This window comes from Chrysemys picta, chromosome 1 (genome assembly GCF_011386835.1).
Source record: "Chrysemys picta bellii isolate R12L10 chromosome 1, ASM1138683v2, whole genome shotgun sequence".
In the NCBI taxonomy this organism is placed as follows: domain Eukaryota; kingdom Metazoa; phylum Chordata; order Testudines; family Emydidae; genus Chrysemys; species Chrysemys picta.
In genome coordinates, this window is record NC_088791.1 from 29,754,842 (window position 1) to 29,770,246 (window position 15,405).

Below are 15,405 nucleotides of genomic sequence, written 5' to 3' on the forward strand. Positions count from 1 at the left end.
GATGACAATGACTCACAGCTGTAAACTCTTTGGAGAACATTTTTACCAGACCCAAACACCGGTAAAACCTATCAGTAGGTTCAGATTGTGTGATTCAAACGAGAGCGAACCAGATAACTAACTATGTTTTGAAATCATATGCAGTTGCCAGGTCAATGGATGCGGGAATATTGCTTAATTTCTGCTGGGAAAATGTAAAGGGTAGGATAAGGATGACAGTTCTTAAATTCATGGGAAAACTTGACCAAGAGAACCAGGAAGGTGTATATGACTGTTCTGAGGAAATGCATGGGCATCACAAGTGAAGCTATGTTGGGGTAACATTTAAATAAAGAATAAGAATGGGGCATTAACTTTCTTTGGGGCTCTCGGCTCTTTTGGCTCTAATGTCATGGGGGGAGGGATAGCTCAGTGGTTTGAGCATTGGCTTGCTAAACCCAAGGTTGAGAGTTCAATCATTGAGGGGGCTACTTAGGGATCTGGGGCAAAATCAGTACTTGGTCCTGTTAGTGAAGGCAGGGGGCTGGACTCAATGACCTTTCAGGGTTGCTTCCAGCTCTATGAGATAGATATATCTCCATATATATATATATATATATATATATTATTTTATATCATATCCATCAGTTGATGGACATATAAAGTTTTAGCTTTTTTGTTTGTTTTTGGTTTTGTGTATCAGTATTTTGTGTCTAATACATTCACTGCATCCTTCCATCATTGCACTCTTTGCAGAGACAGTACCAGTTACAATGGATGGGACTACTCTTTTCATGTGGAAAAACCTGCATGGAAGGCTCTGGGGGAGGAAATCTCATGGAAATTCCCCTACATCATTCCATCAGCATGGTGAGTTTTGCCTCCCCACAGAAGATGCAGAAGGGCCTTTCCACAGTCTGGCATATCCCCAGGTTCCCTAGGGGATCTACAGGTGTCTGTGGCCATCTGTGCACGCCTGGAGCTACTGCAGCCTCTAGGGAACCCCCTTCTTTGCAGGGCAGACACCAGCCATGGAACTTCCCTACCAAGGATTTCTCTTGGCTGTGGTTGCTCCCAGCATTTGGAATGAGAGGGTTTTGTGGAAAAAATAATACAACTGTGACAACCAGCATTCCAAAGGGAGAACAGGGGGGTTGAACCCCAAAGAATAAGCAATTGACTCAGCTGATTGTATACAGTGGTATTGTGCTATAAAACATATGTTGAGTAAGGTCTTTTATGAAAGCTTGTAATGTTGCTAAACATTATGAGGTATGTAAACAGGCTCTCGGTATGAATTTATGTGTTTGTGTATATAGTGAACTGTGATCATAAACTTCAGCTCCACCTCACAGCAGGACAGTGAGTGACCAGAAAGAGAGGGGCACCTCCCAAGCCAGGTGTTTACACAGTTCAGACTCATGTAACAATCCATTGTACAACCCAGAGAGTGGCAGATTAAAGCACAGGCCCATGTGGCCCATGCCTAGAGGCCCCGGCCAATTTGGGGGCCCTACAGGAGTGCTGGAACCTGTGTAGAAGTGGGCATGCCACTGGTGCTGGAACTATGACACCGCCCCTGCTCCTCCTCTTCCCCCGGGGAAGCCGGAGCCAGGCCGTGGTAAGCGCACTGCCACCTTACAGAAGCCTTTGTGCTCTGCAAGAAATGAGAACTGGCAAAGAATGAATGATTGACAGTAGTCCTAAGTGCTCCTTAAAAATAAAACAACTATTTTAATTAAAGTTCTTCACAGAAAATATTCTCACTTTTTGGCATACACAGGGCAAGTGACATATTAGGCAACTGCATATTCCTCATACAGAGTTACATTTAGATGTCCGTGACATAATGTGAACATAATAATTTAGTTCACACATTTTAGTGTGAGGTAAGGTAGACTCTGGAAACAACCTAGTTTTGCTTCTACCACTCTTCCTCCATGGGCAATGGGATGATTTACATTTTCAAACAGTGTAGCCACATGATTCAAGTAACAAAGCACTAAATAATATATCAGGGTAGGGCAAACTATGGCCCACTGGCCGGCCATGGCCTGTCAGGGCTTTCAATCCGTCCCATGGGATTCCCAGCCTCATGGCACAGCGGGGCTAAGGCAGGCTCCCTGCCTGCCCTGGCCCCGCGCTGCTCCCGGAAGTGGCCGGCACCACGTCCTTGTGACCCCTGGGGGAGGGGGAGCAGAGGGCTCTGTGTGCTGCTCTCGCCTGCAGGCACCGCTCCCCGCAGCTCCCATTGGCAGGGAACTGCGGACAATGGGAGCTTTGGGGGTGGTACCTACAGGCGAGGGCAGTGCATGGCAGAGCTGCCTGCCGCACCCCACCCCTAGGAACCACTGCGGGACATGCTGGCCACTTCCGGGAGTGGCGTGGGGCCAGGGCAGGCAGGGAGCCTGCCTTAGCCCCGCTGTGTGCCGCTTCCACCACATAGCCGCTCGAGGTAAGCAGCGCCGGGTCAGAGCCCGCACCCCAAACTCCTCCTGCACCCTGCACTCCAACCCCCTCCCCTGAGCCCCCTGCTGCACCCCTCCTGCACCCCAACCTGCTGCCCTGAGCACCATCCCACACTCTGCCCCCTCCTGCACCACAACCCCCTGCCCTGAGCCCCTTCCTGCACCCCGCACCCTGTCCCACACCCCGCACTCCCTCCCGCACCTCAACCCCTTGCCCCAGCCCTACATTCATGGCCCTGCATACAATTTCCCCACCCAGATGTGGCCCTCGGGCCAAAAAGTTTGCTCACCCCTGTAATATATCCCTGTTGCCAGAGAAAATGTGTTTGGTAAAGTACCAAAATGAGCTGCAACTTTTCCAATATTCAGATCTTCTCTTAAAATGAACCGAAAATCATACCCATCTTTTCTCCAAAAGTTAGTTCTAACAGGGCAGGATGAAATTATTGTGCAGCAGGCCTTCCTAAATAAGAACATAAGAACGGCTATACTGGGTCAGACCAAAGGTCCATCTAGCCCAGTATCCTGTCTTCCAACAGTGGCCAATAGGGGTGCAGGTGCAGGTGCCCCAGAGGGAATGAACACAACAGGTAATCATCAAGCGATCCATCCTCTGTTGCCCATTTCCAGCTTCTGGCAAACAGAGGCTAGGGACACTGTCCCTGCCCATCCTGGCTAATAGCCATTGATGCACATATCCTCCATGAATTCACAATTCTGTTTTTTTGTTTTGTTTTGTTTTGTTTTTTGAAGGGGGTATTTAATTTTTATGGGTTTATTTTAGCAATTTTTGAGTTTTACATAGATTTCCAAAAATCAGGGGTTTTCGGGGCTTTCTCTCTGTATATGCTGTAATGAGTATTGTATATTATAGACATTACTCATGCAGTAGTATACACTATAATGAGTAATCTCTTTGTAACATTGCCTAGTGTGCTTTAACATAGTACTGTTTGTAACATTGCCTAGTGTGCTTTAACATAGTACTGTTTCAAACAGCGGTATATTAAAGTGCACCAGGGAACCTTTCGTGTGTGCCAGTGTGTCTACATGAGCCAATTCATGCACAACATGTTAGTATGCTTCAGAAATCATACCCCCATAGTTTGCATTACTGCTCCATGTACATAAATCCATAGATACAAGTAACCATTTCTAGTATTTTTCTCGTGAAATACCTGGATAAACACCTATTTCATTTTTTTAAAATCAGGGGTGTTTTATCAGTGTTTATCAGTTAAAATCCAAAATCAGGAGCCCTAAATATACATCTCCCAACACTTGTTTGGCTGAGGTGCCACCTAAAGAGGGTTTGCTACTGGGTCTTTTTTAAATTGGACAGTGTAGTATCCTGCAAGACATACTTGCAATGTGTAACCATCCCTTTTCTGATACTTCAACTTGTTGCTTTTTCATCCATTTTTTATTCTGTATGACGTTTGTATTCTGTATTTCAGTATACTTTTCCTTTAACACTTTGAGGCAATGTTAACTGCTCTGGTTCTGTTTGTTCTCATGTGATTTGGCAAGCCTAGAGAAAGAAAGTTTCTAATTTTCAAACAGAAGAGTGAAGGAAAGTCAGCAAGTTTTACATTTTGTTTTTAACATAGATTGTTTCCATGGAACAAACGCTAGAGCCAGAAAATGTCATTTTTTATATTTGGGCTAGTTATCAATCATAACATCTTTATGGGTCAAGATTTCGGCACTGGACACTCTATTCTGGTCTTGCTGATTTATTGCTGAGGCACATGGCAGTTCTGTGCTAGAATATCCCAGAGATTTCCGAGGAGACATTGTGCACCTGTATGTAACTGAAAGGAATCAATACAATTAAATATCAGACAAACCATGTTTGATGTCCTCACACTACGTGGGTAAAAAAGTCAACATGATGTTTCTAAAACATCATCCCATTGCGATGTTGCTTTGGAACTCACCTATCCCCTTCCGGACATTGTCAGGATGATGTCCTGCTACAATATTGCATGAAACACATCTATAATACAGGCGTGCTGGCAAGAGACCGGTCTCTATTTCATGGCTTTGGCAACAAGACGTGGTCTATGGGTCAGCGTCCAGTGACTCCAGTAGATATCATTCTATCAGCTTGCTTTGACACTACATTAGGGTTACCATACGTCCTCTTTTTCCCGGACATGTCCGGCTTTTCGGCAGTCAAACCCCCGTCCGGGGGGAATTGCCAAAAAGCCGAACATGTCCGGGAAATGGCGGCTCTGCTCCTCCCCGACTCTTCAGCTCTGTTTAAGAGCCGGGCTGCCCGAGCGCTACCGGCTTCGGGCAGCCCCATGCCTCTGGACCCTGCGCCGCCGGAGCCCGGGAGGGGAAGTGCCTGGCTGGGGGCGCAGGGTCCGGAGGCATAGGGGCTGCCCAAAGCCCCAGTGCTACCGGCTTCAGGGTTTGCCGGGCAGCCTCCAGACCCTGCGCCCCCGGCTGGGCGCTTCCCCTCCCGGGCTCCAGCTGCGCTGGGGAAGCGCCAGCTGGGGGCGCAGGGTCTGGGGGCTGCCCGGCAAACCCTGAAGCCGGTAGCACTGGGGCAGCCCTTTCCCCCTGGCTGGGAGTGAAAGGGAGGAGGGGGCGGAGTTAGGGTGGGGAAGGGGCGGGGCTAGGGGTGGGGATATGGGCGGGGAGGGTCCTCTTTTTTTATTTATGAGATATGGTAACCCTATTAGTGATGCTTATGTGGGTGAGGAGCAAATCGGGGCAGGGACCATGTTTTCTCAAATTTTGTGTATGTGGTACAGTGCCAACCCAACAGCGCAGTATGGGCGATGGACAGGGATACCCACCATAGCCAGGGTGTATGGCTGCTGCCCTCCCCCACCCCCACCCCCACCCCCATCTTTGTAGTGTGACCAGGGGCACCAAACTTTGAAGGGAGGGCCCCTCTACACATGTTAAGAGATGAGGAGTTGGCCCAATGAAATCTGGAGCGCCCTGGGACTCCGGGGGCAGGGAGCGGTAGTGGTTGGACGTCACATTGCACCCTGGAGGCAGGGTGGGGCAGCTGAGCGGCAGCAGCCCTCTCTAGGCCGCGTCTAAAATGTCTAGGCTCTGTAGCTTTAAGAGGCGTATCTACATAACCACGCCCACTGTGGCGCGCCCTGCCAACGAGCTGCACCAGCAGGCCGCCTCCGCCAGGGGGGAGTGTTGCGCCCTTGTGCGGGGCTCAGGCGACGCCACTCGGTCACAGCGTCGTCGCCTCCTCGCCGGGCCTAGTGCGCCTGCGCGAGTCCGCGGAGACCTTGGAGGCGCGGCTGCCAGGGACGAGGCGCTCGGACGCGAGGTTAAAGCTGAGGCGGCCGGAAAATGCAGAGCTGGAGCCGGGTCTGCTGCGCGCTCGCCCAGGTAGCGGCCCGGCCAGCGCGGGAGGGGGGAGCGGCGCTGGGCCCTGCAGGCCCGGCTTGGGCCTGGGATACAGACACGGCCGGGGGCACCGAGCTACGGGAGCGGGGGGGCCCGACCCTCTACCTCGCTCTGGGCCTTGGGCCGGGCCGGGCCAGCGGGCACTCACCTTCCCCCGGGGGCCGGGCCAGCAGGGTGCGGACGTTGAGGTCCCCGCCTAGCTCCGAGCACGGGGGGATGCAGCCTGCTCCGTGACCCCTCCCCTCAGCTTGTGCTGCGTGAGCCCTTCCCCGTTCCCCCGCCCCCCCCTGAGCTGGGCAGAGGGGGGTCTCGGTCCCCGTTCCCCCGCCCCCCCTGAGCTGGGCAGAGGGGGTCTCGGTCCCCGTTCCCCCGCCCCCCCTGACCTGGGCAGAGCGGGGTCTCGGTCCCCCCGCCCCCTGAGCTGGGCAGAGGGGGGGTCTCGGTCCCCGTTCCCCCGCCTCCCCTGACCTGGGCAGAGGGGGGTCTCGGTCCCCCCGTCCCCTGAGCTGGGCAGGGGCCACCTTGGTGCCTGCGTATGACCCTAAGAGCCCCTTGGGTGCCAACTGGCAAAAAGCTCACTGTTCTGTAGCAGCAGCAACTCTTAGGTTACTTTGCTGTCACTGTATTTATATAGAACATTGTATGAGATATTAAATGAAAGCCATGATCATGCTGGTCCTTAATACTATTGTGAAATGTATGTATTGTAAAAATTGTCTCTATACTGATAATATAATACTGGAAATATGTCCTTATGGTTGATGTCAAGGAGTTACTCCCCACTAGAGGTGAAAAACTGGTTTTGCCAGACAAATGGATGTATAATCATGGATGTATAGTCACGTCTGCCTAAAATCATACGATATGTAGATTAAGCATAGTAAAACCAGCACAGTGTGCTACATTTGCTTTTCAAGTCAGTGTGAGGATATGAAGACAATGTGGGGCCAGCACACAGGAGAACAAACGGGGAAGGGGAGAATCTCAGGGCATTGGGAAATGGGGCACAAGCAACAGGCATCAAGATCCCTTCTATGCAGCTCAGAGCATTGGGGGGGGGGGGGGGGGGGAAGAGGCACAGTGTGACATGCTCCAGTGTTAGCCAAGGTTGTAAGGCATCTCACCACTACCGGCCCTTAGTGTGAAGCAGTCTTGTCTATGCTTGGTGTGGCTCAGCTCCCTGAAACCAACAGCTTCTAGGCCCACAAGCTCTTACTTCCAGGTCTATGCAGACCTAACCCTTTCTGTGCAGGCTAGTGCTCGGTATACACCAACTCTCTCTCCCCCTTCCCTCCCCTCCTGCCCCCGGTCCTCCCAGTGCTCCCTGCAGTATCCAGCCCATCACTGTACACTCACAGTAATTACCAGGTAAGCTGTCCCCAAAGAGACAATGTACACACGGCTTGACTGATACAACTCAGGATCAGGTCCGTTGTAACATTACAGCACTGAAATATATTTATAGTGAAAGCAATCACATTTATTAACACAGACTGCAATTTGTCATACTGAGAAAAGATTAGTGGAAACATAATTGGTTACACACACAAAACAAAGCATAAAATGCAATCCTAGGTCTACACTTTTTAAGGGTTACCTTTTCTCTTTAATAAAGTAGATCTGCTCCCAAGAACTGAGTCCTTGACAGAGCTGCTGGTTTTCAGGCAAAACCAGGATCCAAGTTTTCATGAATATCCCCACACCTTTCAAGGTATAGGTCCCGAGCTCCCTACCCAAGTCTGGTAGGTGTAGCATTGGGGAGCGGTTGGGCGGGGGGTGTCTCTGCAAGCCGCACTTTAACTGTAAAAGAGCTGCATGTGGCTCGCGAGCCACATTTTGCCATCCTTGAAATAGCCTGTTGCTTGAGCCCCTCTTCTCCATCAGCCAGCTCCATAATAACTCTTAGGGCTATTGTACGGGCCTATTGGTTTTATTACCCAACACTTTTATTACGCATGTCCTCTGGGATGGTGATTGAAGCATGAAGGGACATATAAATCTTTAGCGCATCTGGCATGTAAATATCTTGCGATGCCAGCTGCAAGAGTGCCATGGGGACAGCTGTTCTCACTTTCAGGTGAAATTATAAACAAGAAGCAGGAAGCATTATCTCCTGTAAATTGTAACCAAACTTGTTTGTCTGAGTGATTGGCTGAACAAGAAGTAGGACTAAGAGGATAGGTTCTAAAGTTTTACATTTTTTTTTAATACGGTTATTATTTTGTACATAATTCTACATTTGTAAGTTCAACTTTCATGATAGAGATTGCACTAGGGTACTTGTATTAGGTGAATTGAAAAATACTATTTCTTTTGTTTTTTACAATGCAAATATTTGTCATAAAAAATAAATATAAAGTGAGCACTGTACACTCTGTTGTAATCGAAATCAATATATTTGAAAATGTAGAAAACATCCAGAAATATTTAAAGAAATGGTATTCTATTATTGTTTAACAGCACAATTAATTGTGATTACTTTTTTTAATTGCTTGATTTTTTTTATGTTCCTTTCCCTGAATACACTCTTCGTAATTATCCCTAGGTTTAAACCAAAGTCTGTCTTACCCTTTCCCCATATTTATAGGTACTGTGAGTGAGTGAGATAAGATGAAATGTTGTTTATCCTCTTAGACAACTGAATTGTGGATAAGGGGTAAAATGACTATTCCCTACCTGTCTCCCATTCGGGAAGTAACTGTAAAATGGAGCAATAAGATGGTCTATTATCGAATTGCCCCACAGTCCTTCCACAGAAAAGGTTGAATGGGGTTTTGTAATCTGTGCTGCCATTATTTACTATCTGATAATGCCTGCTGTATAGTAGCTTTCCTAAAAGAAAAGGTCAATCCCTGCTCTGAGGCGCTCACAATATAAGAGCAGAGGACGGGGAAAGGAGTACAGCATATTAGTAGAGTGATCAAAGGTATTGTCTAGCCACATATGGGAAATGTATTTATATAGGTTTTGTTTTCCATAGGAATTACAATACCAGTTGCGCATCTAGTCTGGAGTTCTTCTCCAACAGTGATCAGTATCAGATGCTCAGAGGAAGTTGCAAGATACCATGTAGTTAACAGTTACAGGATAATAAGGGTTGTTTCTTCTTAATCCTAGCAGTTAGTAGCTGGTTTGTGCTGTGAAACAGGTTTTGACTCTTTTGTGTTAGATGCTATGCATGCGTGTGGTAAGAGACAGTTCTTGCCCTGAAGATCTTACAATCTAAGTGAACACAATAAAGGTTAGAATGGAAACAGGGGTACAGAAAGATGAAATGATTTGCTGTAGGAAGCACAGCAGATTAGTGGCAGAGCTAGGTTTTCCGTATCCCAGAGCAGTGCACTATCCACTGAACTCACTACTGCTACCTATTTTTTAATGTAATTGGATTTTCTAATGAAACAGATTGTGAGAAGTTGCTGATTCGTATACAGTTATTTTCTTTATGGAGAAAGTTAAACTTTTGTTTTTTCCCCTCTCCAGAGAAGCCATTTTAGTCGAATCCATCATGGCCTACAGGGGATTTGTGCAGTGTCGCTGAGGAGCTATGCTGATCTAGGTAAATTTTGATTGCTGTAAAATAGCTTTCAGGAGACAAAGTTGTATTTCGAATTGAGGCCCCAATCTTACAAGTGATTCTGCAGCCACAAGAGCCAATCCACGTGGAGACAATTGTACCATCAGGGTTGATGGTATGAGTGGTTCTCAAACTTTTGTATTGGTGACCCCTTTCACATAGCAAGCCTCTGAATGCGACCTCCTTAAATATAAAAACATGTGTTTTTTAATCTATAACACTTAAAGATGCTGGAGGTAAAGCAAGGTTTGGGGGTGGAGGCTGACCGCACACAACCCCCAGGTAATAACCTTGTGACCCCCTGTTTGAGAACCCCTGTTCTACAACATAGATATCAGGTGATGGCATGCAGTGGGTTGGATTGACTATACTAATCATTTATACATTATTATTGTTAGAGGTTAAAATAATCAGATATGCCATTTTTCTTACATTGCACAAATGATGTGGAAGGGTTGCTTTTGTGGATCACAAGTTAATCTTTCTATGGTCTGGGAGCTAAATATGAAGAGACTGCTTCATATGCCAGTTTCTCTTGATTATTGAGCGTGAGATGTGTAACCTAACCCTGTTCACGCACAGGACAATGTAAAGGTGTAACATTAGTCTATCAGCATTCTCCTTATTTTTTTAATATCTGTAATAATGCCACATGACACGTTCAAGTCCTTTCTTGTAACAGTTTTTTCAAAGGCAGTTAAACATAACTACAAATACCTTTGGCCAAATTCTACAAAGATTTATAGCATATGCAATCCCAGAGTAGATGCAAGGAGTGCAGGTCAGTCCAGAATTCAGTCCCTTTACCTCAGTTTACAGTGCTTTTGTTCTCAAATCTGTAAGAGTGGTTGTTTTTATTTACAGAACAAATAGTGTCCATGAACCATTCCATTTTTTGATTCAGGAGGTTGCTTTCAGTAGTCAAAATTTACGTGTCTAAATTCACTGAACAGCACCATCATTTTTAAAAACTAGCTATATATTCTCTCTCACGCTGTGGATAGTCAATGTGTGGAACTATCCCAGAATGTTGCAGGCTAGGTATTCCTATAGTAAAACTAAAATAAACCTAAATTATAGCAAGAAAAGTAACTTGAAAACATTTTAAAGTTTGTATTTTTTCTTTTAGCTGATACTGACATCACAGTTATTGGTTCTGGGCCTGGAGGATATGTTGCTGCTATCAAAGCAGCTCAACTTGGCTTTAAGGTAAGAGGGAACTTGTGCTGGATAAACCCGGTAATATAGCACTAATCCAGATAAATTCAGTAGGGGTTCTTGCAACACTGGAAAAATGAAGTTCCCTGTCACTGGGCAACCCCGACTGGGAGCACCCTCCTGATGCAGGCTGTGTTCTGACAGGCACACCTGCCTCAGTTTCTCTCCAGCCTGTCCCAAAATAATCCAAAGCATCTTCCCAAGTATAAATATAGCCGGGGGGAGGGGAAGGATTACAGAAGTCTCATGCATATAAATCATAACAAAATAAGCCCCAACACCATCATCCAAATTTCACCAGCATAGTCCAATGCGTACATGCAACATACTGCCTTGGCAGCCCCCACCATGCCCCGACTCTCCAGCACAGTCCACCTCAGCCCTTTCAACTGAATTGCAAACTTGATCGTCCCAGCAGGAAACACCTTGCTGGGAGCATCCTTTCTAGGGGAATATCCCTCCTCCTGGCCCTCTCATGGTTCATGTGGGTCCACCCCCCTAGCCCTGAAGATGTCAGTGAGTAAGCCCCTCTGCTGCTCCCCTGCCTTCAGCCCGAGACTTCGGACAGCAGGCAGCGCCCGTTGCTGCTCCTCCTGCCTTGAGACCGCTCCAGCCCTCTGGCCCAGCCAGCAAACTCCTGTTGGTGTTATCCTTCTCCCAGCTCTCATAGTCTCCTAGCCAATTCCTCCCTCTTTCCAAGGAGAGCCTACAGAGCTTTCCACTCTCTGTAGATTCGCTCTCCCAGGCATCTGTTGCCTGCCCTTCCAAATAGAACCAGTCTGTTCAGATTCTCAGGGATTTCCTCTCACTGAGTCTCTCCCTGGTCCTATATAATCCACATATGCTTGCTCGCTCTTTTAACTGGCTAAATGGGAGCATCTGCTCTGGTTTCCCAGGGCTGTTTGTAGCTTGGGACACCCACATTGTGAGAACTTGATTTCATTTCCAGATTAATAGTAATAACTAGTTCTTATATAGTGTTCATCATCATTAGAGCTCAGCGTTTTACAGAGGTCAGTATCGTTTTCCCCCATTTTACAGATGTGAAAACTGAGGCATAGATAGGGGGAAGTGCCTTGTCCAAGTTGACCTGAAAGCCCGTAGCAGAAGTGTGACTAGAACCCAGGTTTCCCATGTCCAATCCAGTGCTGTATCCACTACTAGACCATGCTGTAGATTAACGTCCTTAACTTTGTCTTAAGCAGACACTGACTGTAGAGGCACCATTTTTCATGTTGGTTTGTTAGTATCTTTTGAACTGTGATTATTAAAATAAGTCATGGTTGATTTTTGTCACTTGGCGTTAGGGCCGTCAAATTAGCTTAATTTTTATTTAGAATGTATAGATTAGACTGAAACCAATGGTAAACAGTAGTCACTAAGAGGTGTAACAGCTACATTTTAAATAAAATGAATTGGACTGGAGAGGGAAGCATATTTATAAAAGTAGTAAAGAGAATGCCAAGAGGAAAAGTAGTTTTCTTCCAAAAAACAAAACTGCTGGGTTCTAATCAAAAGCAACTTTTAGGCAATCTGCCAAAAAGGATCAGAATGAATAACAAACGTAGTGCCTAACTGCTGAGAGATTCTGTGAAATTGGCTGAGAGAACACCAATAAAAATAATACCCAAGTCTTATGTAGCACTTTTCATATGTAAATGCAGAATTTCCTGGAACTCATCACCACATTCGTTTATTCTGAAAAACAAATTGGTGGAAAGAGAGAATCATTAGTGTGGTGAAGAGCAGTGGAAATGTGCCTCTGCAATGAAGCCAAAGTTATTTAATGCCAGAGTGACCGGTTAAGTACTGTTTGTCATGAACATGAATAAAGTTGACTTGGGGCTATATTAAATACATGGACTGAATGTTGGAGATGAGACTATAGATATAGATTATCCTGGGTGTAATTTATATGCATGAGCTTGTTCTTTTTGCTATTCCCTCTGCCTCCTTTGAATGTCCTTTATGAACAAAGCAGCTTTCATGTAATGGGTACTAGTTATTCATAATTTAGACAGATGATTCAAGTGACCTCTGTTTCACTCTCTGAACAATGGGAAGTAAATGAGTTTTCTAGAGTAATTTTTGAAAATATTGAGAGACGAAAATATATTTTCCTAAAGATATTATCACAGTTCAGAACAACTGCCCTACATTTCCCCTCAGTGGTCCAGCAAGGGCACCCACTCTTAGGTTTCTAGCTCCCCAGCTGTTGCCTCTCTTGGATGGAGACCCGCATCTCACTTCCCTGTGACCAGGATATGTGCAGGCTGCACAGTTCCCTGCTTTCACTGTGTATTTCCCAGCAAAGATAGTCTGCCTAAATAGACCTACTTGCTTTCTCTTCAGAGACCGGTAACAGAGGTTGCTCTGGGTAGATGTTACCACGCAGTTCTTTCTAAGCAAGCCTACTTCATTCTTAAGGTAAAAAGCATTACAGAGAAAACATATTAAGACAACAAAAGAACCTACACATCTGCTCATAAGCTTGCCAGGCATCACCCCACCTTTGGGGTTTAACTTACTTCAACAGTTAGCAGTAAGGTTTAACTTAATTCAGTAAGGTTTGTTCAGGATATTGCAGGCTATTGTCAGTGTGTCACATCTCAGCACAATTCTCACTTCATGAACATAGCTTTACTGGTGGAACTCCCTTAGTTTTAAGAGCTTTTGGTTTTTTTAACCTCCTGGAGGGTGGTAGTTGCAGAATATTATTTTCCAGGCCCCTACTGGCTGTCATGTCCCAACTCCACCCAAGTATAAATGCTGCCCTCTGGATGTTCTGATAGGTTCTTTTTGTGACCACAGTCCCTGCAGCATCGTATGGCTCACTGGCCATTGCGCCAGTTTTTTTTATTCTCAATGATGCCTTGTTAGGAATCCTTTAGTATCCTTTTGCTTTCTATGCAGGTCTGGTACAATTGTGCTAAATGAGAGTCCATTGCCTCTAGCACTATGGTGCCTGTCTCAGTGCTTCAGTGCAAATAGTTCTGTTGCCTTGACCCTTCATTTGTGTGTTGGTGGCCAGTACCCTGGTATGACTGAGGTCTTTTGTTTGTTGATGTTTCCCAGAATTGATGCACCAGTACCTGAATTAAAGTGCTCAGCACTACAGCTTTTATTAGGAGCCTTAAGGCTACTTGGCTCCCTAGTTCCTGTTCCATTCTTTTGATGCTACATTTCTTTTTGTGGCTCTATGCCTACTTCTCTTTTGGTCCAATGTTCCCTTCGAGACATTTATACATGATGCATTGTGTCATAGGTGTGACATCTAAGGAGGGAGGCTTCAAACCTGATCAGTCTGCATTGTCTGCCTCAGACTCATCTGTGGTGTGCAGGGGTACTGAATATGTTTGGATGTGTCATGCTAAGCATTGAAGAAACATGCGGAGTGCCTTCAAGCCCTCTTTGAGGTGATCCAGTGGGAGACTCCTCTCAATCTGGCATAAGGAGGAACGGAGTTCTTTGAAGTTTAAGCCCTTAAAGCAAAAACCTGATTCAGACAAATCCATTGCACCCCAACATTGAGTGTTAGTGCTAGCTGCATTGACATAGGCCATGGTCCCCATTAAGACCAGTGTGGTGGCTTTACCATTGAAGCAGTATGTGCTGTGGTTGAATCAGAGGGTTCCAATAAGTATTGGCTTCTCATTGCACTAGGTGAGTGTGACGGGTTGGATCACAGAAACCCCCTTGGGAGCTGCCACCCGATGTGCAAAGACTACCCCTGCTTCTGTTTTCCCTGCCAGCTCAGGACTCCAGCACCCTGTCTTGCTGAGCCAGACACTCCTGTCTGGCTCCAGACACAGACCCAGGGTCTGAATCACTTGTCCCAAAGCTGCAAGTTTACCTGAAAACAGCTCGCAGTAGTGCGCTTGTCTTTAGCACTCAGATGCCCAACTCCCAATGGGGTCTAAACCCAAATAAATCCGTTTTGCCGTGCATAAAGCTTATGCAGGGCAAACTCATAAATTGTTCGCCCTCTATAACACTGATAGAGAGATATGCACAGTTGTTTGCTCCCCCAGGTATTAATACATACTCTGAGTAAATTACTAAATAAAAAGTGATTTTATTAAATACAGACAGTAGGATTTAAGTGGTTCAAAGTAGTAACAGACAGAACAAAGTAAGTCACCAAGCAAAATAAAATAAAATGCGCGAATCTATGCCTGATCAAACTGAATACAGATAATTTCCTCACCAGTTCCAGAGTGCTCCCTTTTACAGGCTAATCTCCTTTTAGCCTGGGTCCAGCAATCACTCACACCCCCTGTAGTTACTGTCCTTTGTTTCAGTCTCCTTCAAGTATCCTGGGGGGGGGGGGTGGAGAGGCTCCTTCTTTAGCCAGCTGAAGACAAAATGGAGGGGTCTCCCACAGGTTTAAGTAGACTCTCTCTTGTGGGTGGAGACCTCCCTCCTCTGCAAAGCCCAGCTCCAAGATGGAGTTTTGGAGTCACCTGGGCAAGTCACATGCCCCTGCATGACTCAGTCTTTGCATTGTCCACATGGCATCTTGCATGTCTCCAGGAAGACTTCTCATGTGGATTGGAGCATTCCAAGATGCATTGTTCCCTAAGTGTCTCCTGATCAGGTACTTAACCTGGCAAATTCCTTCCTAAAGAAGCTGACCAAATGCCTCACAAAGCTTGCTTAGAAATCAGGCAAGCATACAGCCCATATTCTTAAGCTCGAGTAGAAAATGATATATACGTACAAATAGGATGAATAGATATAGTAGATCACAACCCTTACGGAGATATGTTACATGGC

The 15,405-nt window shown here is 46.2% G+C and overlaps 1 protein-coding gene across 3 annotated transcripts in view; it reads left to right on the forward strand.

Annotated features, from left to right (window-relative positions):
- Window positions 1-5,601: 5,601 nt before the first annotated feature.
- DLD (dihydrolipoamide dehydrogenase) overlaps window positions 5,602-15,405 on the forward strand; it is a 55,349-nt gene continuing 45,545 nt past the window's right edge. For all 3 annotated transcript variants that reach the window (XM_008173648.4, XM_024110206.3, XM_005292341.4), the window contains exons 1-3: window positions 5,602-5,816; window positions 9,318-9,393; window positions 10,541-10,620. In XM_008173648.4, coding sequence (XP_008171870.2) covers window positions 5,778-5,816; window positions 9,318-9,393; window positions 10,541-10,620 — 195 coding nt within the window. In that variant the 5' untranslated portion in view covers window positions 5,602-5,777. The remainder of the gene's footprint in view (window positions 5,817-9,317; window positions 9,394-10,540; window positions 10,621-15,405) is intronic.